A 23,257-nucleotide genomic window follows, 5' to 3' on the forward strand; every position below is an offset into this window, starting at 1 on the left:
ACACCTGCCTAGCAAGAGTGAGCCCTGAGTTCATATCCCAGTACAGCCAACAACTTAGGTGAGTTTGTAAACTTTGCCACGTTTATCAACAGGTCCTGCTAGTGAAACGAACACTTGTCAACTACTAAATTAAGAGACAGCATGTTGGCTTTATTATTTTGTTCTCTAATCTATCCCAATTACAGGTGAGAAGTTGTATAATCTCCTTACAGCTGAGTTATGTATCATCTGAGATGATCATTAGTTAAGAGTTTATACAATAGGGGCAACAGAATCTTCGGATACAAGACGAAGGGCTGACCTCTAGAAACATACTTGGTTTTAAAATTCTTTAACCCGCCAAGTAAACCAAAACCGAGCACAGAGATAAAACCTGGAAAACAGGGACTTTTTTTAAAAGAACTACCACAGCCAAAAAGAGAAGGGTGCCAGGGCCAACTTCCTGTCCGGGGTAAGCTTCCGGAATCAACAACTGGAAGACCCAATCAGAACCTTCCTACAGGAGCCAATGGGAGAGTAGATTACAAAGAGCCAATCCCCGCGACGCTGTCACTGTTATGGTCCTGTCAGGGCGCCGGCGTCGTGGTGCTTGGGCGGTCGCCACCGCGAGGACGCCGGTGGGGCCGTCTCGGGGGCAGCCGGACGGCCTGCTGCGCTCGTCTCGGGCCTCGCCCCAGCCTGCGCCTTCCGCCTCGCAGGCCGCACGGTAGCGCGAGCGTGCAGGTCGGCGCCGCGGCTAACTCGGGGCCTGGGCCCAGCCGCAGCCTCCCCCACCGCCGCGGGCTCGGAGGGGCGGCGAGATGCAGCCGCCGGGCCCGCCCCCGGCGTACGCCCCCGCGAACGGGGACTTCACCTTTGTCTCCTCAGCCGACGCGGAAGGTGAGGCTGCGCCCCGTGGGGCCCGACGCGAGGGGCCGGAGCTTCGGGCCTCGGCGCCCGCCTGGCCTTCCGAGCGGCAGAGGGAGGGGCGTGGGGAGCGGCCTCCCGAAGTCGCGCGACCCGGTCAGCGCCCCGCCCTCTGAGACCACGCTGTCCTGGGGCAGGGTGCGCCCGCGGAACCCCGGGGGTCCGTCCCTGAAAGCCTCGGACGGACTCATGTGGACCGGGAGAGTCAGGTTGGCAGGCAGGGGAGGTGTCCGAGAACGAAGTGTAGCTGTGTTCCTGCTGTGTGTCACCGAAGATGCAAACTGTCCTCGAGAAGATGGGTGTCTTCCCCGAGGAGACGTCTGGCTTGGGTCCCACCGCCCTTCCAGTTCTTAGTGGGGGACCTCAGTGTTAGAGGAGTGGCCCAGGTCATGGGACACTGCGGTGTCCCCACTCGGTGTCCCCGCGTTCCTTACACGTTCCCTGGACTGTTTCCAGAACGCGTTGTGCTGGAGAGGTTTCTCTACAGCCCAGGGCCATGTGGTTTTTGGGTTTTTTTTGTGTGTGGCAGTAGTGGGTTTTGAACTTAGGGCCTCGCCCTTGCTAGGCATGCGCTCTACCGCTTGAGCCACGCCCCAGATCAAATTTCACTTTTTATTAGACTTTGTATACTTTCCAGTGACCGGACTTATTTGCCCATATGAGAAGAAGGATTCGTTGAGCTATAGAAATTTCAGTCTAGAGAACCTAGATTTCCTGAAAAATCTGATTTCGTAGTGCGTCAGTGAGTGTAGCTTGTTTTCCTTGTTTTGCTGCTGCTGTTTTTTTAAAATAGTAATCGTTATAATATTTAGAAGTAAAATAAGTTTTTATGTAGCAAAGGGAACATAACTGATATATTTCTTTTAAATTGAAGTAGAGCAGTCCAAAACATTTCAGTTTGTTGCATCTGCATTTGGTAGCACAGTGCTTAGGGAAGAGTATCAAATTTAATTTCCCAATCCTTAAAAAAATTTGTTTCTATTGAATATTAGAACCTGTGTTTGTGTATTTTTCATTCCTCCCTTCCCCCCAGGAATTACTTCTCTAAAATACATCTTAAAAATCTAACAGTAATCTAGGTTATCCATTGACTTCATGTACTACATATACTAAGAAACTTGGAATGAGTAAAATCCATAAAGTTATTAAAGCTTCTCCATAGTTGCTCCTAGGATATATGGTTCCCTTATATATCCAAGGGTGTCTGTCTTATCTATATGTATATATTCACATATGTTATATGAAACATCATATATACATTGTTACAGAATACATATTACATATGTACATAATACTCTCATGTATATAACATTATACAGTTTAAATTTACAGAATTATTTTAAGCATAAACTTCATGAGCTTTGCAACATGTACATTATGTATTGAATACATATTATGTGTATAATACTTTCATGTATATAACATTGTAGTTTAAATTTGCAGAATATTTTAAGAATAAGAATCCTGACGAGCTTTATTATTCCTATACTTTATAAAGGAACTAAGGCTTACAAGGCTTGTAACTTCTACATGATGCCCCTGAAATTAAGAACTGTCTTCTAAGGACAGTGTTTATTCACTAAAACAAAATAATAGCCAGATTTAAATTCAACTGTGGCACTGAAAGATGGAAAATAAGATAGAGTAGATGGAAAATTGATAGGGTAGATTAATACTTTTTTGTCCTGTTGAACTGAAGTCAACCTGCCTAGCAAATATGAGGCCCTGAGTTCAAACCCCAGTACCATGCACCCTGCTTTTTATTGGTTGAGATGGGGTCTTGCAGACCACTCCACCAGCCCTGCCTTTGCTTTTTATCAGACTATAATTCTGTGTCTGATTTATGCCTAAAAATCAGCAGCATTGGCATTACCTGGCACATAGTTATACAGAATCTCCCTTAATTATAATTTGCATTTTAACAAGGTCCCTGGATGATTCATAAGCACTGGCTTAAAATATCATAAAAGATCAAAAAAGAAGGAAATTATTTCTAACTAGAAGATCAGGAAAAATATAATGGAGGTGATGTTTTGTCAAACTCTGAAGGACAGATAATGCTCTGTCTGTGCATGTGTATGAGGAATTCCCTACTGCCAGGAAATGGTCTAGCCAGAAGTGGACACATATTTGTAATCCCAGTGACTTTGGAGGCGGAGGCAGAAGAATTACAAGATTGAGGCCAGCCAAGTTCAAAGTGTTAGCCTCAATACTCCAGCCTACTGACTGCCATCTTTGAAGGTCTGAGATGTTGGTTCTAAAAGTTTTCACTGCTAGGATGTGTGGTTCTCTGACCCACCAAAAGGGTGGCATGTTGGTTTGATTCAGCCAGTGTTGACTGAGAACTGACTGCTCTAATGACAAGTGAGCAGCCATGATCCCTTCATTCTGAGACTTCAGCAAGGGGAGAAGTCTTGGTAGCCAGGGTAGAGGTCTCGGCCTGCTTTTTTCTTTGCAGGGGCATCCTAGTCCTGTCATTTCTAGTAGCTTTCTTTCCCCAACCTACTTGAAATAAAATTTAAGAATAAAACTAAAATTAATAAAACCCTAAAAATACAAACAAGGGCTGAGGGTGAGGCTCAAGTGAAAGGGCTTGGGTTTAATCCTTGGTTTGTATGTGGGGGAGGGAGAGATCCAATGAGGAAAATACAGGGCAGGACATAGCTCAATCGTAGAACACTTGCCTAGCATGCACAAGGATCTCCAGCACCAAAAAAGAAAATAAAAATAAAAATTTCAGTGTACATAATACATGCTGTAAAAGTATGATACAAAGAGGTTAACTACAGGAAATGATCAAGGAAATTTTAAGAGATATAGGGATGTTTTGAAGGCTACATGCTCTTTAAAAACACTCATGTAAGGAGTATACAAGTATACTAACTGGTACAGTAAGTGTACTGTATATCTTACACATCAGTCCTTACAGATCTAATCCAATGCTGATTTACACTTAGGAGCTCCATTGGGTTAAACACTTTTTTTTTAAATCATATCCACTGCCTAGCTTGGATCCTAGTGTATAGGAGGAATTCAGTAAATGTTTGTTAAATGAACAAATGACTGATTTTTAAATTTTTTTCTTTTTTGTGGAGCTGGGGTTTGAACTCAGATGAACCACACATCCAGTCCAATTTTTTTTTTTGTGGCCCTAGAGCTTGAACTCAGAGCCTCATGCTTGCTAGGCAAACACTCTTACCACTTGAGCCACTCCACCAGCCCTTTTTTGTATTGTTTTTTTTCTGAGATAGGGTCTCTTGAATTATTTGCCTGGACTGGCTTTGAATCTTGATTCTCCTGATCGCTACCTCCTGGGTAGCTAGGATTACAGGTGCGAACCACCTTGCCTGGGTTGCAGTGACTTCTTATTTGTCCTCTGCTCATCCATTCATCCTTTGTGGACAAGTTCAAGTTTTTACCTCTACTTGTCCTTCTTGGTCACCTCATTGTTTAAGTCCTCTTTACTCCTATGGCACCTATCATCATTCAGCAATAGGCATTGTCATTATACCTACAGAAGGGTATGCTTTACATACTTGCTCCCCAGAAGGAAAAGAAAAAGTGGGTTATGTGTTTTTACTTACAGCGAAGATATCACACATCTTCAGTCTTCACTAGTGAAATACTAGTACATAATAGATGCAAGAGTAGCTTTCTTTTTTCCTATTTGAAAACTGAAAATGACTTGGGTCAACCTTAGGGGTGAAGAGAGTAGCTAAACAAGGTTTACTACCTTTTTTTAAAAAACCTATTTGTTTTCATAAACTCATAAGGTTTATGTGCAAATGTGATCAAATTGGTTAAAACCACACACACATAAACACACTCGTGCATGTAAAACTAGTGAAATCTGAATAAGGTCTGTAGATTGTATCAAGGTCAATGTCCTGGTTTTGATAATTACATGAGTTAGTCCCATACTACTACTATTGAAACTTTCTGAGAATCTGTCCTTTCTTTGAAATAAAAATAACATTCATAAGGCAACCAAAAGAAAAGATTGGTTAAATAAGTAGTTTATGAGATTCCGTTTTTGTTTTTTTCCCTAACTCTAAGCTGCATAGATTTTTTGGGGGGATGCTTCTGTTTATTTTTTTAATTTTTATTTTATTCATATGTGCATACAATGTTTGGATCATTTCTCCCCCTTTCCCCTACCCTCTCCCTAACCGCCTCCACACCCCCTCCCTGTGCCCGGCCCCACCCCCTTGCTACCTGGCAGAAACTATTTTGCTCTTATCTCTAACTTGTTGAAGAGAGTATAGCAATAATAGGCAGGAACAAAGGTTTTTGCTAGTTGAGATAAGAATAGCTATACAGGGCATTGACTCACATTGATTTCCTATGCGTGTGTGTTACCTTCTAAGTTAATTCTTCTTGAACTCACCTTTTCTCTAGTTCCTGGTCCCCTTTTCCTATTGGCCTCAGTTGCCCCAAAGTATCTGCTTTAGTTTCTCTGCATTGAGGGCAAAAAATGCCATCTAGTTTCTTAGGTGTCTTACTATCCTCATACCTCCCTTGTGTGCTCTCGCCTCATCATGTGATCAAAGTCCAATCCCATTGTTGTGTTGCCCTTGCTCTAATGTCCACATATGAGGGAGAACATACGATTTTTGGTCTTTTGGGCCAGGCTAACCTCACTCAGAATGATGTTCTCCAATTCCATCCATTTACCGGCGAATGATAACATTTCGTTCTTCTTCATGGCTGCATAAAATTCCATTGTGTATAGATACCACATTTTCTTAATCCATTCGTCAGTAGTGGGGCATCTTGGCTGTTTCCATAACTTGGCTATTGTGAATAGTGCTGCAATAAACATGGGTGTGCAGGTGCCTCTGGAGTAACCTGTGTCACAGTCTTTTGGGTATATCCCCAAGAGTGGTATTGCTGGATCAAATGGTAGATCAATGTTTAGCTTTTTAAGTAACCTCCAAATTTTTTTCCAGAGTGGTTGTACTAGTTTACATTCCCACCAGCAGTGTAAGAGGGTTCCTTTTTCCCCACATCCTTGCCAACACCTGTTGGTGGTGGTGTTGCTAATGATGGCTATTCTAACGGGTGAGGTGGAATCTTAGTGTGGTTTTAGTTTGCATTTCCTTTATTGCTAGAGATGGTGAGCATTTTTTCATGTGTTTTCTGGCCATTTGAATTTCTTCTTTTGAGAAAGATCTGTTTAGTTCACTTGCCCATTAAGCTCCATAGATTTAATTCCCTTTTTTTTTTTCTTTTTGAGACAGGGTCTCCTCTATGTAGCCCAGGCTGCTTTGAAATTTGTAATCTTGCCTTTTGAGTATCGGGTTGCGGCCGTGCACCACCATACTTGGCCTTTATTTAGTTGATTTTAATATTACTTATAATATAAAAATTCGTTGACAATGCTGAATAGTAAAACTATTAAAAACATAAACCAGAGCAATATGAGTGAAAATGTAGGCCTGGAGGTGTGATTGAAGTGGTAAAGCACTTGACAATCAAGAGTCCCTGAGTTCAGACCCCCATAATGTCAATAAGTAAGTAAATAAATAAATAAAATTAGTGTTTTGCCATCAGGACAACTATCCCAGAGTTGACATTCAAGCTAGCTGGTTCTTACTCTAGTCTGACTTACGTCCTTTGTACTCCCGAAGTAATTCTGAATCTTTTTCCTTTTTCTCTGACATTATTCTTGTTTTTTAATTTGTTAACATGTTAGGCTTAACTACCAATTTTTTGGTGTTTCCTGTTGCTTTTATCCTACCCACACCTACTTGTGACTTTGTTGGTAGAGGGGGTTGTGTCAGACTGCTGTTTTTGACATTTGTACATGTGTCTTTGCTGTTTTCTTACTTTGAATGGAACAAATAGTATTACAGAATTTGTAAGTTAAGGTGCCATGCTGTGACAAAGTGCTAACCATATACAGTTCTTTCACATAACGCTCCTTAGCACTTATAATGTATGTATCCTTTTTTAAAATTTAGATTAAGGGCTTTAAAGAGTCCTTAACTGGAGGCCAGAAAGCAGTTGTTAAAGTCCTTTTTAGCCTCATAATTGCAAAACCTCTAATGTCACTGCTTTGGCTTCCTGATCTCAATCTTCCTCTTGTTAAATCAAGAAAAAGTGCTCTTTGTACCTACTAGAATTGTGATTTTAGTTAAATTTCACCTTTCAATGTCAACTTAAGACAGAGAAGCAGAAAGTTGTGTGTGTGTGTGTGTGTTGCTGGGATTTGAACTCAGGGCCTACACTTTGAGCCACTCCATCAGCCTTTTTTTTTTGTGATGGGTTTTTTCAGGGTAGAGTCTTGTGAACTATTTTCCCGGGCTGGCTTTGAACTGCCATCATCCTGATCTCTGCCTCCTGAGTAGTTAGGATTACAGGCGTGAGCCACTGGCGCCTGCCCAGAAAGTAATTTTGAGAGACTGTTTTAACTACCAGATTGTGGCAGCATTTGCAGGGAATATTTTTTAATCTTTAGGTAAGAAAAGATGGTGAATACAAATTATTTGCGATTTATATTTATTTTAGCTGAGTGAACTTCCTTATATAAAAAAAATTTTTAAGATGGTACAAGGGTTTTTAAGCTGGAACTCAGGGCTTCAAACTTATTAGGCAGGAGCTCCCATCACTTGATCTACTCAATCAGCCCTGTTTATAAAAACTTTTTAAGGAGCAGGTGCTTCATATATGTGAAGTCCTGGATTCTGTCTCCAGCACTGCATCAGGAACAAAACAAAAAACTTTTTAGAATTATTAAATGTTTATCCTAGATAGAACTTTGAATACGACTGAGATTCAGAAGATAGAAATGATTTGTTATATAGTTTAGTTATTAATCTAAAACAGCTTCAGAATGTAAACTTTTATTATTCAAGGAGTTGTTACAACTGCAACAAATGAATGACTCATAATTGAGACATTCTTTGAAGCTTAAGTCAAAATTTTAATGATACTTCTCCAAAGCCAAGGTAGAATTTAAACTACTGTTTAAAAAAAAAAAAACTTGGTGGTTTTCTTTTGTTGTTGTTTTATTTTGTTTCTTTGTCTTTTTTGTTTTGGGACAGGGCTCTGGTTTTGAACTCGGGTCAACACTTGCTCTATCATTTAAGCCATGTCTCCAGCCCTTTTTGCTTTTATTATTTTTTCAGATAGGGTCTTAGACCTCTTGGCTAAGTCACCAGGCATGGCCATGGGTTTTTTTTTTTTTTTTTCTTTTCTCTCTTTTATGCCCAAGCTAGCCTGGACCATGATTCTCCTATTTAGACTTCCTGTGTAGTTGGAGTAACAGGCGCATGCCACCACACCCCGTGTTTTATTGGTTGAGATGAGGTCTCAGGAACTTTTGCCCTGTGATCTTTCCAGTCTTTGCCTCCCAAGTAATTAGAATTACAGGCGTGAACTACTGTAACCACTAATATGGGATGACATTTGAAAGAAAACGTGCATAAATATATGAAAAAAACAAAAATTATCTAGTAAATAAAGTATGTCTATGGATGGTATATGTGTGTGGGGGTGTATATATATGTAATATGTCAAAGAATGTACAAGAATTTGTATAATCACTTTGTTCTGAGACACACAATGTATATAATGAAGAGAATCCAAAACTAACGTCTTCCATTTATATTTTAAAAAGTTACTCTTGAAGTCTAGATTCTGGCTACTTAACTGTGAAACCTTATGTATGTCTTTCATCTTTGATTTTATTCTTACAAAATAAAAAACAGATGTGTACCAGCTATAATTTTGAAGATTGTATGTAACAGCAAATATTCAGAGAGCTTGTCAAGTAATAATTATGTGACTCTATTCTCATTTTGGTTAGGATTCACCTTGGTTTTCACTTTTGCCTTTTTTTCTCCTAAGATCTCAGTGGTTCTATAGCATCCACAGATGTCAAATTAAACCTTGGTGGAGACTTTATCAAAGAATCAACAGCTACCACATTTCTGAGACAAAGAGGGTATGGTTGGCTTTTGGAAGTTGAAGATGATGATCCCGAAGATAACAAGCCACTCTTGTATGTAAAAATAATATGTTTTGTTTTAAGAGCTAGTTAGTGGGATGGTTATATTCTTTTAGGGTATTTAAAGACATATGTGGAAAATCTTAAGTTTTTTGGTCAAAAACTATAGCCATTTTCAATTTTTCTTTTTAACTTTAGTTATTTTTACACTTGATCCTTGCCAAAAGGCCAAGAAGTGATACTTTGTTTAGTTTTTGAGATAGGGTCTCTTGTTTTTGCCTCTGGCCTGCCTGGCCATGATCCTTCTCCTTACACCTCTCTCCTAGCTGGGATCCTCTCTCCTAGCAGGCACATATCACTACACCTGGCTTGTTTGTTGACATGGGTGTCTTAACTTTTGCCTGAGCTATCCTTGGCTCATGTATCTTCCCAGTCTCTACTTCCCATGTAGCTGGGATTACAGGTGTGAGCCAGTATGCCCTGCCCTAGCAGTTGTTAATCTTACTAGTAATTTTAAAAAACTGGAGCAGCTGTGCACCAGTGGCTCACACCTGTAATCCTAGCTACTCAGGAGGCAGAGATCAGAAAGATCATGGTTTGAAGCCAGCCTAGACAAACCGTTCATGAGACCCTGTCTCAAAAAAAAGGTATCACAAAAAAGGGCTAGTAGAGTGGCTCAAGATGTATGCCCTGAGTACAAACCCCAGTACCATAAAATAAACTTTAAAAAAAATTAAAAAGTAGAGCAATAATAGGAAAATGTTTTTTAACTTACTGAATTGCAAGAATTAAAAGAATGGTATCATACACACACACACACACTCTGTCTCTCTCTCTCTCTCTCTCTCTCTCCAAACTCTTTTCCTTGGTCTATCTCAAGTAAACCATACAGTCTGAAAAAGCAAGAATTTTCTTTGTTATTTATTGTTGAAATTCAGGTTTAAAACTAAGATTTCCAAAATCTCGTACAGAAATTCTAAAGCTTCCTGAGAGTAGAAATATAGGAAGACTTCCATTTTCTTCATAATACTTGAAATTTTATGATTCTCATCTGGGAGATAAGGTAAAGAAATTAACTATTTTGGAAAGAAAGATCTGTAGCTTTGTAAAATGAAGGCATTACCAGATTTTTCTTGAAATTATTGGTATATTAAGAACTAAGACATCCTGTGTTTCTTTATATACTATATTTCATCAAATCTAACATGCTATAGATAATCTATATTATAAGATGAAATTATCTTTCATATTAATAAAAAAGAAACATGCTTAAGACAACATGAAGCTGGGATATCAAAGGATTTGCTCCTAAATACAAGATTTACTGAGAAACAACCTACCACACAGAGATGGCAAAGTGGCTGGATGTAGTGGCTCACATCTGTGGTCCTAGCTAGTTGGAAGTGGAGGTTGGAAAGAATCACAGTTTGAGGCTAGCCCAGACAAAAAGTTAGCAAGACCCCATCTTAACCAGTAAAAGCTAGGTGTGGTGGTGTGTGCCTGTTATCCTAGCTACAGGCTTAGCATGAATAGAAGGATTATAGTCCAGGCCAACCTGGGCATAAATGCACAACCTTAATCAGAAAATTAACCTGAAGCAAATAGGACTGGAGGAATGGCTTAAGTGGTAAAGCATCTGCCTAGTAAGCAGGAGGTCCTAAGTTCAAACTTAAGTACTGCCAAAAAAGAGAGAGACCAAGAAAGATTGCTTCATTTCAGCACTGAGGAGGATGTTAGAAGAAAAAATTTCCCCTGAGAATATAAAGTTCACAATGGTTTTCCAGTAGGTTTACAGTCTGAATTATCAGTATGGTCCCCAGAAGTATCAAACAGAAATTTCTTTTTTTTTTTTTCTCTTTGACATTACTGGGGTTTGAACTCAGGGCTTTGTACTTGGCTAGGCAGAAGCTGTACTCCTTGAGCCATGCCCCCAGCCCTTTTTGCTTTAGTTGTTTTTTTGATAAGATCTTATGTTTTTGCCCAGAACTAACCATGGACTATGATCCTCCCAATCTGTATGCCCAGTCTCCAGGCATGTGCCACCATGCATGGATATTTATTTATTTGTTTTTTGAGACAAGATCTCATTGTGTAGCCCTTGCTGACCTTCATCTCACTATATAGCCACAGGCTGGCCTCAAACTATGGATCCTCCCCTCTCTGTTTCCAAAGTACAAGCAGAAATTTTTATTTAAAGTTGCCTGTAATCCTGGCTACTCAGGAGGCAGAGGTCAGGAGGATCAAGGTTCAGAGACAGCCTGGGCAAATAGTTCGTGAGACCCAATCTGGGGGGAAAGAAAATCACAAAAAAAGGCTGGTGGATTGACTCAAGGTACAGATCCTGAGTTCAAGCCTCAGTACCACAAAAAAAAAAAAGATAAAATAAAATAAAAATTGATAGTACCTCCGGGAGACTGGAAAAAGGAAAGGCAGGTCTTAGAAGCACTTGACTTCACTTCAGGCTAATTACAGTTGTAAGACACCATTGATTGTGACATATATCTCAACTTAAGAGATGTTAAGATGTTGAAACAACATCTCTAAATTCAGAATGTTTTACCTTTGGAGTCAGTGAAATATAATACTTAAAATGCATATGTTCTGTTGACCAATGGATATCATGCTGTCATATTAAAACTCTTAATTCTTTTCCAGCTGTTCTAGTATTTGTGTATCTTTTGAGAACTTTTTTTTTTAATTATAGGGAAGAATTGGATATCGATCTAAAGGATATTTACTACAAAATCCGATGTGTTTTGATGCCAATGCCATCTCTTGGTTTTAATAGACAAGTGGTGAGAGACAATCCTGATTTTTGGGGTCCTCTGGCTGTTGTTCTTTTCTTTTCCATGATATCATTATATGGACAGTTTAGGGTAAGTATACCTTATTTTTACCCGAATTCTTAATCTTTGAAGATTTTTAAAAAGTACATATATAGTCAGATATTAACTATAATAGAACATTTATGTTTGAGAAATGCTTTGCCTTTGCCCATTATTTCTCACTTGTTCATTATTAAAACTGTTCCATAGTTAAATAAGTAGGAGTACCTTAGATTAATGCTTTCCAAGCTTTTCCATATTGTCATTCACATAGATAGTATTACTATTTGTATGTCATGCTGGATGATGGTGGCTCATGTCTATAAATCCTAGCTTCTCAAGAGGCAGACATCAGGAGGATCTTGGTTCGAAGCCAGCTTGGGCAAATAGTTCTCGAGACACTACCTCAGAATACCTGCCATAAAAAGGGCTGATGGAGTAGCTTAAGGTGTAAGCCCTGAGTTCAACCCCAGTATCACAAAAAAAATTTGTATGACACACTGGGGAAAATGAATGGGACTATTCCCAGCTGACTGGGAATGACCAGTAGCCACAAGTGCTGCCCATCCCCTTCTGATTTCCCTAAGGAGTGAAGAGTTAGAAATATAATTTCTAATATATAATCATGTGCCTAATTTTTATTCATTTTTAACTCTTTTTTAAAATAATCAGTGCTTTTAATAAATGATAAGGATTCCATGAGTATTTGATTTTATTTTACTACTGATAGTTTTAATCACTTTGTCCTACTTTCAAGGTCATTTGCATCCACACACAAGGTATACACATCACTTTTTCCCCAGTTTAAGGCTTTAGGGAGTAAAATGTAACTACCACAGTGATTCGAAAGCCAATTAATTTCTTGTTGCTACTATAGCAAGTTGTCATAAGTTTAATTTCAGCAGTACTAGTGTATTATTTTGTAAATCTAGAGATCACAAGTCCACAATGATTGTTAACCTGCTAAGATCGAAAATGTCAGCAGGGCTGGTTCCTATGGAAGCTCCAGGACAGAATCTGTTGCTTGCCTCTTTCATTTTTAGAGGATGCGGCGTTCCTTTGCTCCTGGCTACCTCACTACAGTCTCTACCTTCTTTTCTACTATATTCAACTCTTTCTCTGCTTCTGGTTTTTTTTTTTTTTTTTTTTGTACATTGTCTTTACTGCGTGCAAGTCTTAGTCTTTTTTTTTTTTAATAGCACTGGGATTTGAACTCAGGGCTTTGCACTTGCAAAGCTGCTGTTCTACCACTTGAGCCACACCTCTAATCCATTTTGCTCTGATTATTTTGGAGATGGGTCTCCAGAACTATTTGCCTGGACTGGCCTCAAACTATGATCTTCCTGATCTCAGCCTCCCAAGTAGCTAGGATTGCAGGAATGGGCTACTGGTGCCTGGCGTCTGCTTCCTTCTTTTAATGACAGTTGTTACTATATATATAAAGCCCCCCACCAAGATATCTGGAATAATCTCTCCATTGCAAGATCTTTAATATATTATTACTCTAATCCTTTTAATATTTACCATAGATCAGTATATCAGATATTTTGTTGAAGTGTAAGGACCATTGAAGAAGTTGAATGAGAACTTAGGTCTCTCACCTGTTCTTTATCTAAAATACCTTGTTTTGTCTATTTCATATAATCTTTTCGTTTCAACCAAGGATTTAAGGCTAAAAAAAAGTTTCTATACCCTCATGGAGTGTTAAAAATAAAATTGGTGTTTGCTTAATGTTTTCTTATGCCATGTATATTTGGCATTAAATGCCACAGAAACAACATCGTGTGTCTTTCTCTGTATACTAACAGAATATGTAATACTGATGGCTTATTACTGATGATGGTGACCTTGATCACTTGTTTAGGTGATGGGGTAGTGTCTGTCCAATTGCTCCATTGTAAAGTTGCTAGTCCTCCTCCAATCCCCCCCGACACTTTTCTTGCTTACTTTTTTTGTTTTTGTTTTGTTTTTTGAGTCAAGATCTCATGATGTAGTGGAGGTTGGCCTTGAATTTGCAGTTCTCCTGCCTCAGCTTCCCAAGTGCTGGGATTGCAGGTCTGTCTCACCATACCAGGCTCACTTTTTTTTTTTTTTTTTTTTTTTTTTTTGCTGTAGTGGCATTTGAACTCAGGGCCTCATGCTTACTAGGGAGGCTCTCTACCACTTGAGCCATAGCTCCAGTTCTGTTTTTTTCTTTATAAATAAGGCCTTCGTGAAGATGTTTTGCAATTAGGCAAATATCTTATTTCTCATCATACTTTAGCTTACTAATTTTTGGATCCATCGATGTATCTTACATTCAGCAATTATTACTATAGTGTTTACTAAATAGTGATTTTCCTATTTCCTTCATTCCTTCCATGTTTATTAATGTGTATCCTCTAAGGAACAGCTATCCTTTCTTTTCTGTTACTTAATTATTCAGTTATTTAATCAATATGGACCATAGATGTTTTATTCTCTGGATTATAATCTAATATTATCATTAATTTTATTGCTTAAATTATTCCAGCTTTAGCCTTTGGAGCTCCTTCCAGTTGCCTTCTATGTCCTTTGACCATAACCCACCGTTTTTTGAGCACTTCTTTTCCTTTGACCCCCCCACAAAATGTTTCCAGGTTAATCTTATATTTTCTCTATTCTAACCGTGAAAGCAACTATTTCTCTAAGGAATCTAAGGTCTTTAGTTAGGGAATATTTAGAACCAAAATTGGGGCAATCAGTGTTTTTTACGGTTCTAGTGGAATGTTAGCTGCAGATCCTCCCACAAGACAGCAATTCTGAGGAGTGAAAATTTTTCTGAAATATCTTCTATATTCTTTTATTTACATAAATATGTAATTAATATAAGTTTTAAAGACTTCTAAAGAAAAAGCAACGTATTTTAGGAATGAATTTTCATTGCAGGATGCTGTAAGCCAGAGGGTTAATAGTAAACACTTTCCCCTTTTTTTATAGTTATCTTTTAGCATCATATATTTTAAAATACTGAGATTTCCTTAGGCAATTGATAATTGCTAAATTTTCATTTGGCTGTTAAATTGTATTAAACATTGCATTCTTACTAAGTTTTAGGAAGGCACTTGAAAATGTAAAATACATCTATGCCCTGAAATTGGGCATGCCAAACTATTTTATATAGCAGAGAATTTGATTTCCTAAAAAAAAATTATCAGCATTTGATATAAAAGTGTTAATTATATGGCTTTTTCTTCTTAAGGTGGTCTCATGGATTATAACCATTTGGATATTTGGTTCATTGACAATTTTTTTACTGGCCAGAGTTCTCGGTGGAGAAGTAAGTACCTTTTAGGTATTGTAGATCTCATCCTTAGCTATATTCACTGTATTATTTCTTATCCCAGAATTGCTTTTAAGTTATAATTGCTTTTAATTTCCTTTCAGATGATAAACGGATTAGTACTGTGCTTACTCAATAAATAAATAAGGAATGAAGAGTAAAGGAAAATACCCCATCCCACCTATCAAATAATGTATAGGGAAGCTTTCAGGGAAGCCTACAGTTTATTCTTTGTTACAGCATTTCTCAAGTCACCATAGAGATTTCAGTATGTGGGTTATGTTTATCAGTATATACCATGTTGTGGACTGGTAGAGTGGCTCAAGTGGTATAGCACCTACCTAGCAAGCATGAAGCCCTGAGTTCAAACCCTAGTACCACCAAAAAAACATGTATTTGCCATGTTGTAAACTAAAATAATTTAAAATACTCATTTAAAGCTATCAGTAAACCAACTAAATTTTAACAAAAACAATACATTTTAAAGAAAAGTAAAAGTATTTTTCCAAAACAAAAATTTAGTGAGATAAGTATCTGCTTTAGATTTTTGGAAATCAGATGCTAAAATTGTCTTTCTCCATTTAACCTTTTGCAATATGTTGTTTTAGTTATACTATATGAAGAACATGAGGCCTTACACAGGTAAATAATTGGAAAAGAGAATTTTTCAGTAGCTTTTTCAGATGATTGTGAATATTCTCTGATATTATACCAAACCTCAACAAGTTGTAATTTTTTTTTGGTGGTACAGGAATTTGAACTCAGGCCTACTGCACGCAAGGCAGGTGCTCTATCACTTAAGCCAAGCCTCCAACCCTTTTTGCTCTAATTATTTTGGAGATAAGGTTATGCTTTTTGCCCAGGTTGACGTGGCCTGGCACCCACCTATTTATACTTCCCATGCAGCTGGGATGACAGGTGTGCACCACCACACTTAGCTTTTTTTCTTTTTCTTGTTAAGATGGGGGGTCTCATGAACTTTTTGCACATGCTGGCCTTGAACTGAGATCATTCCAATCTGTATCTTCTGAGTAGATCTTTTTTCTTCGTTTGAGATAGGGTATGACTACAAGGTCAGACTGGCCTTAAATTCATGATCCCCTTGCCTCAGTTTCCCGAGTGCTAGCATCACTCTTGCTTGTTTCCTCTTAGTGCCAATATCAACCCAATGAAAAAGGCAAATGTTTTACTACTATTAGAAAAAAAGTTTTGACCTTACAGTCTTCTGAAAGATTCTCTAGGATCCCCCAGAGTTTATAGGCCATCTTGAGAACCACTTTTCTGTTAAATATATGACTATGAATTGCTATAAACCTAGGAGTCTAGCAGTTTATTCTGTGGAGAGTAAAATAGAGGCATTCCATTGTACATATGTGTACTTACTGACCCATATCAGGCTTACTGTGAATAGTGAATGCAAAATGCAGAAACCTTGAGGTCTCTCATACTTGGTGGGAAAATTTGCTACATCTGTTACTTGGCTCTGGATCATCTGCCTCCCAGCTTCAAAAATTATGTTGCTGTTGTTTTGTCTCATATTCTTCTGTTTATGCCTCTTACCAAAAGGAGGGATTTTTTCCCTTTTTTTTTTTTTTTTTGTCTGTGTGGGAGTTGGGGGAGGGTTGAGACAGAATCTCATTGTGTATAGCCCAGGCTAGCTAGCCTCAAACTGGAGATCTTCCTGCCTCAGCCTTCTGAGTGCTGGGATTATAGATATGTACCACCAAGTGTGGCTTCTTTCCCTTCCTTTTCAATGGAGTTTCAGGAGGAGATGTTATTGGACGTATTTATATAGTCCAACATCTTTTTTGTTTGTTTGTTTTTGTGGTACTGAGGTTTGAACTACTACCTCATGCTTGCTAAGCAGGCACTCTGTCACTTGAGCCACTCCACTAGCCACAGTCCAACATCTTAACCTAAAACTAAAATATATTTAGAGTAACAGCTATGGAAATTTTACTCTGTAATATTTCTGTTTTCAGTACTGGTTTGAACTCAGAGCCTTGTATGATCAAAGATCTCAAAAAGATCTACTTGAGTGCCTAGGCAGGCACTCAGCCCTTTTTGCTTTAGGTATTTTTCTCATCATTTATGCTCAGACTGGCCTGGACCATGATCTTTCTAGTTATGCTTACTGTGTATCTGGGATTGCATATGTATACTTTTTTTTTAATTGGTTGAGATGGGGGGGGTCTCTCGATCTTTTTGCTGTGCTGACCTCTTCTGTGATCCTCCCAATCTATACCTCTGAGTAGCTGAGATTACAAGTGTGAGACACTGCACCTGGCCATGGAAATTTTTGTTGTTTTTTGAGATAGGTTATCACTACATAGCCCAGACTGGCCTTAAATGATCATCTTGCCTCAGCTTCCTGAGTGCTGGAATGATGTGCATTAGCCACCACACCCCACTGGAAATGTTAAATAATTCTAACAGACACTTAAAATACATACTTTTATTACTATTTCTTATATCCTAGACAAATATATATTTACATGAACATATGTATCACTGAGTTTGTTTTTTGTTTTTGTTTTGTTTAGTTGAGGACTGTTGTTGATGCCTATAGGAGTTAAGAGACCTAGATCTTAAGTTCAACCTTGTCACCTACTATCAAAGCTTTTTTGAGCAAAGTACTTAGTCTCATTAAAAATCAGTTTCTTTCAATGTGAGTCAATGCCCTGTATAGCTATCCTTATCTCAACCAGCAAAACCCCTTGTTCCCTCCTATTATTGCTTATACTCTCTCTACAACAAAATTAGAGATAAGGGCAAAATAGTTTCTGCTGGGTATTGAGGGGGGGGAGCGGGGAGGGGGTGGAGTGGGTGGTAAGGGAGGGGGTGGGGGCAGGGGGGAGAAATGAACCAAGCCTTGTATGCACATATGAATAATAAAAGAAAAATGAAAAAAAAAATCAGTTTCTTCATAATAGAGACAGTAATGCCTACTTCATAGGGTTGTTCATTTGATCTCAACACTGAAGTCCTGTCTCAGAACTTAGTGCATGCAAGTCACTAAAAAAAATACTTTTTCTCTGCACTCTCTCCTTGCTGCCCTCCTCTTTTTTCTATCATCATTTGTCACATCTAGCTTCTGTGGATCTCGGATTTCTCATCTGAATAAGGGTGATGTGGGTCCTTTAAGTAATCCTTCTGCTGAGTTTGGTGATACACACCTGTAATCCTAGCATTTTGGAGACTAAAGGAAGAGAGTTAGAAGTTTAAGGCCAGCCTGGGCTACATATGGAGACCCTATCTCAGAAAAAAAAAAAAACCACAATCCTCTTAAAATTTAGGGAAAGTAGTTACAACAAAGTGTAATGGAAAGATACACTGATGTGATTAGGTATATAATCCTAAAGTTCAAGAGAGAGGTAAAGACTGGTAATATGAATTTGAGTTATCAGCAAACTGATGTTAATTGAAACCCTGGTGATTTGTGTGAGAGCCCAGGAACATGGCAGACCATATGATAATTGAAATATAATGGGTATGATATTTTATGATTTCTTAGTTCTTATTCTTACGTAAGTACAACAAAAAATAAGTGATATTTAATAGTGATTAACATGAGTATCATGGTTCCTATGATATTTATTTATAATTCTGAAAATTCACAGGTTGCATACGGCCAAGTTCTTGGAGTTATAGGATATTCATTACTTCCTCTCATTGTAATAGCTCCTATACTTTTGGTGGTTGGATCATTTGAAGTGGTGTCTACACTTATAAAAGTAAGTTATGCAATATGAATTATTTACTTTACCTTCTTCCAGTAGCAAAAGTACACTAGTCCTCTGGATATAAATATTGTAGCATAAAACTGTTTATCATGCAGTTGGTAGTATTTTGAAATAAAGGCCTTCCTTACTGATTTCTAGTTCAACTTATTTTAATTTTTTCCCTTTAATCAGAAATTATAAAATAAGTTTGGGGGTGGGAATTGAAGAGCAAACCAGTTTTCAGGGTATAATCAGAATTTTTAAATATTTAATTTTTCTGTTTTTTTTTAATACGGATTCATCTGACCTAGATTTTGAGACATGTTTATTTTAAATTCCACTGGTTGTTTATTTAATAACTTACTTTATTTAAATACTAGCTTCCTTATCAAATATGATAGACTTGATTCTAATAAATTCATTCATCTTAGAAATTATTAGACTTCTATAATGCATAGATCAGGACTTCTTTATGCTATGATAAGTCAAATTAACTTACATATTTTAAACATTTATTAGTGATACCAATATTAATAATAGTAATATAACCTTAAATATTTATGTTTATTAATGTTGAGTAACTTTGGGAAATAAATGACTGCTTTAGCACTCACACATACATTACACAGTGAATGTATTTTTTTTCTGTAGAAAAATAAAACTCTTTGAGATCATTACTTAGAACTGTTATGTAACCATCACACTAATTTGTTTTTAAGTTGTCAGGACAAATTAATGTTTATGAGACTTGATTTTATTTAAAGTTCATTGCTAATTCTGATATAAAATAAGGATTCCTTTTATAATTTGGTAACTATAAGATGATATAGAAACATTGGTTCCAAAATTTATCCCTTAATAATCAGTCAGTTCTGAATTCAAATTCTGATTCTGCCCCTTTTTTCATCTGTCCTTCAGGACAAGATGATTTTGAGATTATTGTGTTTGAACTGTTTAAACATTTCTGAGATTGAGAAAACCTTGTTTTCCTATACAGACTAGCCCTAAAATCTTTTTTTTAATTAGCATTATTAGAACTTAGTTTAAAAGTCTTACTGTGCAGCAGCTGGCCACATACTGGCTTTTAATTATTCTAGCCTTAGGGAAGATACTACTCTCCTGGTTATTTACGTTCACTTTCTGCTATGTGTTATCTTACCTGGGTTAAGTTTATTTGAGAATTTCTGAAAATATGCCTAAAATTACTTCTGGTCATTTTTAGTTATGTAGTTCAACTGAAAGTTGGTCCTTAACATTCTTTATGGAATGTATGCATGAAAAACTCTTTTTGTATCATTAAAATTTTAGGGTAAAATTGAGTTTTTAAAAACTTTTTTATTTTATGGTGCTGGGAAATCAAACTCAGAACATTTTACATGCAAGGCAAGCTATATTCCCAGCCCTTAAATATTATCTTAAAGTTCAGATTTTTCTTGGTCAAAATTTTTTTTCTAATCATTTAATGTTCTGTGGGTAGTGAGCTATTGAACATGTATTGGCTCTTCTGTTTGTGTATGTATGTATGTGTGTGTGTTTTATTTGTTTGTTTTTTTGTGGTACTGGGATTTAACTCAGAGCTTCACCCTTGGTAGGCAGGCATTCTGCTGCTTGAGCCACGCCTCCAACCTTATGGTATTTGTTTTTAATTTTAGTCCAACACTTTTTAAGAAATATATTTTAGAACATTCTCATCAGTTAACTTTAACATTACAATATTGATAACCTATAAGCACTAATTTTTTCACAGTAAATTTAATACATCAGTCTTTAACCATTTATACAAAAAAGACTAATCAAGATGTACAAATGCAGTTTGATCATAATTTTATTTCATATATCTCTTTAATACTATTTCGTATGCTTAAATTATTTGGAAGTGTTTTTCTTTTTGTTAAGTTTAAAAGCATGGTAGAAGGTTGGACCATCCCAAATACATTTTCATTCAGTCTGTCAATATCCTTTTTTTTTTTTTTTTCTTGCCTCTTTGCTATCTCAGCTGAAGTCAGTTTTGCTCTTCCTGGGACATTTGGCACCTTTTTTTTTTTTTTTTTGCAGTACTGGGGTTTGAACTCAGGGCCTACACCTTGAGCCACTCCACCAGCCTTTTTTTTTTTGTGATGGGCAATTTCAACATAGGGTGTTGTGTACTATTTGCCCTGGCTGACTTTGAACCGCAGTCCTCCTGATCTCTGCTTCCTGAGTAGCTAGGATTACAGACATGATCCACTGGTACCTGGCATAGAAGCATTTTTGAGTGTAACAGATCGGGAGGAGTTACTAGCATGTGAGCTGGGGTGGTATTTAACATCCAACAATACACAGGACAGTCCCACACAACAAAAAAATGTTCAGCCTAAAATGTCAATATTGCAAGGCTGAGAAACTGCTCTGTTGCAAGTCTTAATTCTATTTTAGTTTCCCTGATTTCTTTCTGTGAAGTTGTTCCCTTATGTTGTAAAATGTCTTCAGTAATTATGTTAATAAATACTGTTTGTTTCCAGTAGAAATAATTTAAATTCTGGTATGTATGTATCACAAAATCACATTATATTTACTTAATTAAACTCTTGACCAAGATGTAATATTTTTTTCCCTGCTTTTTAATTGAACCTTGGCTACCTATTCCCAGGAAAATACTGTGACACTTAGTAAATGCTGTATAAAATTTTCACTTAATTTGTTTTCCTTCTTGGGAAAAAAATGGAAAATTTTGTACTTTTCAGGAATCAGTTTTCTTTCTGCAATTTGGTCCAATTACTGTTTTTTCAAAAGTTGCCTGATCATAGTCATGTTTAAAAGACTGATAATTGGAGCCTTCTCTTAGAAGTTCAAATTCAGACCAAGTAGCCATGCACGCCTGTAATCTCAGCACTCCAGAGGCTCAGGCAGGAGGATCTTGTGTTCAAGGCCAGCTTGAAGCTACATAGTGAGACTGTCTCAGAAATTTTTAAAAAGAAAAGAAAACTTTAATTCAGAACTAAAGTACCCCAAGTCTCTTTAAATTGGCACCCAAATGATTTGTGTAATTAAACAGGTTGATAAAAACAGGTCACATTTACAGAAATTAGGAACAGAGTGAGGATGAATATTCTTAGTAAATTTTACTGTTTACCACAGTTGGTAGTTAATTTTTTTTAATGGTAAACATTTTTACTCTGTGATATCCAGAAGTTAATTCATTTGCTAATATGCTGCCTTTTGTCTTTTTTTTTCTTTAAAGCTGTTTGGTGTGTTTTGGGCTGCCTACAGTGCTGCTTCATTATTAGTGGGTGAAGAATTCAAGACCAAAAAGCCTCTGCTGATTTATCCGATCTTTTTATTATACATTTATTTTTTGTCCTTATATACTGGAGTGTGATCTAAGTCATACATGAGCAGGAAAAAACGATGTTACTTTTGTAAGTAGGCTGGGAATTCTTGCTGAAAGACTGGAGAAAACATTGCTGGTAAAATTTTACACATTCCAGATGTAAAGGCAAGTTTAAGGTCTTTTTAAAACAATATTTTTTGTATTTAATTAAAGCAGTTATCTGGGATTTTTTGGTCAGAATTCTTAGTTCTGTTTGATTCTTCATACATATTCCAGTGAATAAAATATAAAAGCATTGTGTTTTTAAGATTGTGTCAATATTCACCTAAAAACTTGTGCCAAAAGCACCTGGATCATTAATTATTTTTCACTTGAAGGACAGATTTGACAATATCTTGATAATCTAAAAGTGCAATTTTTTTTCTTTAAAGAGTTTTCTCCTGCATCGCAGATCCTGTAGATATATATTTATATTTATACATATATATTTATGAAATAATTCTTATTCACAAAATATATTTCTGAATAGCCTAAAAATTAAGATACTAAATCTGATGCTTAAACTTTCTTTAATTCGGCCATTAATCTTTTTTATTTAAAAATTTTAATTTGTTTTTTAAATTGTATGTAATTTTTAAAAGAATAGTTGCTGATACAGATTTGGTTTGTGTGGATATGCTTTTAAAAACCATTTTTGAATGTCTAAACATCTGATTTAATGTTTCTGTTTATCTCTCTGACCAAAGGTGCAAGTGGTGTAATGGATATGGCATTCTTTGAAATCATTAATATATAGGAAAACAGTAATATTTATAGCATCAGTAAATATTTTTTAAGTGATACTCCTAAATCAGAAAAATTATGGGAAAGAGACCTTTAAAGTCTTATGGTCCCGAACAACATTATATGGAGTAGAAAATAAAATGTTTTCCAGCTGTGTGTTTTGTTTTATAACACCCTGTCCTACTTAAGTATTAGTTATTCGCTAACAAATGTACAGTTTATGTCCATAAAGTAGGAAATCCCTACTATCAGCAAGTTTTTGTATTATCCTTTCTGTTTTCACCCAGAAGAGTTAGCTGTTATATTCAATATGGTACCATGGACATCTTTTGGTATGTGTTCTTTTAGCAAAATTATGCACCCTGAATTATCCAGTTCCTCTGTAGCAAGCCTACAAATTAGCAAGATATCAAGCCTACCTCTCTTCTTTTACCCACACCCCAAACAAAAAAAGGAAAG

At 37.0% G+C, this 23,257-nt stretch overlaps 1 protein-coding gene across 1 annotated transcript; it reads left to right on the top strand.

The window, feature by feature from the left end:
* The first annotated feature begins 580 nt into the window (after window positions 1–580).
* On the top strand, window positions 581–22,969 carry Yipf4 (Yip1 domain family member 4). The gene is made up of 6 exons (XM_074049469.1): window positions 581–879; window positions 8,758–8,911; window positions 11,562–11,733; window positions 14,903–14,980; window positions 18,604–18,717; window positions 21,926–22,969. Exons 1-6 carry the CDS (start codon window positions 801–803, stop codon window positions 22,061–22,063), a joined length of 735 nt encoding a protein of 244 aa, XP_073905570.1. The 5' UTR covers window positions 581–800; the 3' UTR covers window positions 22,064–22,969.
* Window positions 22,970–23,257: the final 288 nt, after the last annotated feature.

Source organism: Castor canadensis, chromosome 12 (genome assembly GCF_047511655.1).
Source record: "Castor canadensis chromosome 12, mCasCan1.hap1v2, whole genome shotgun sequence".
In the NCBI taxonomy this organism is placed as follows: domain Eukaryota; kingdom Metazoa; phylum Chordata; class Mammalia; order Rodentia; family Castoridae; genus Castor; species Castor canadensis.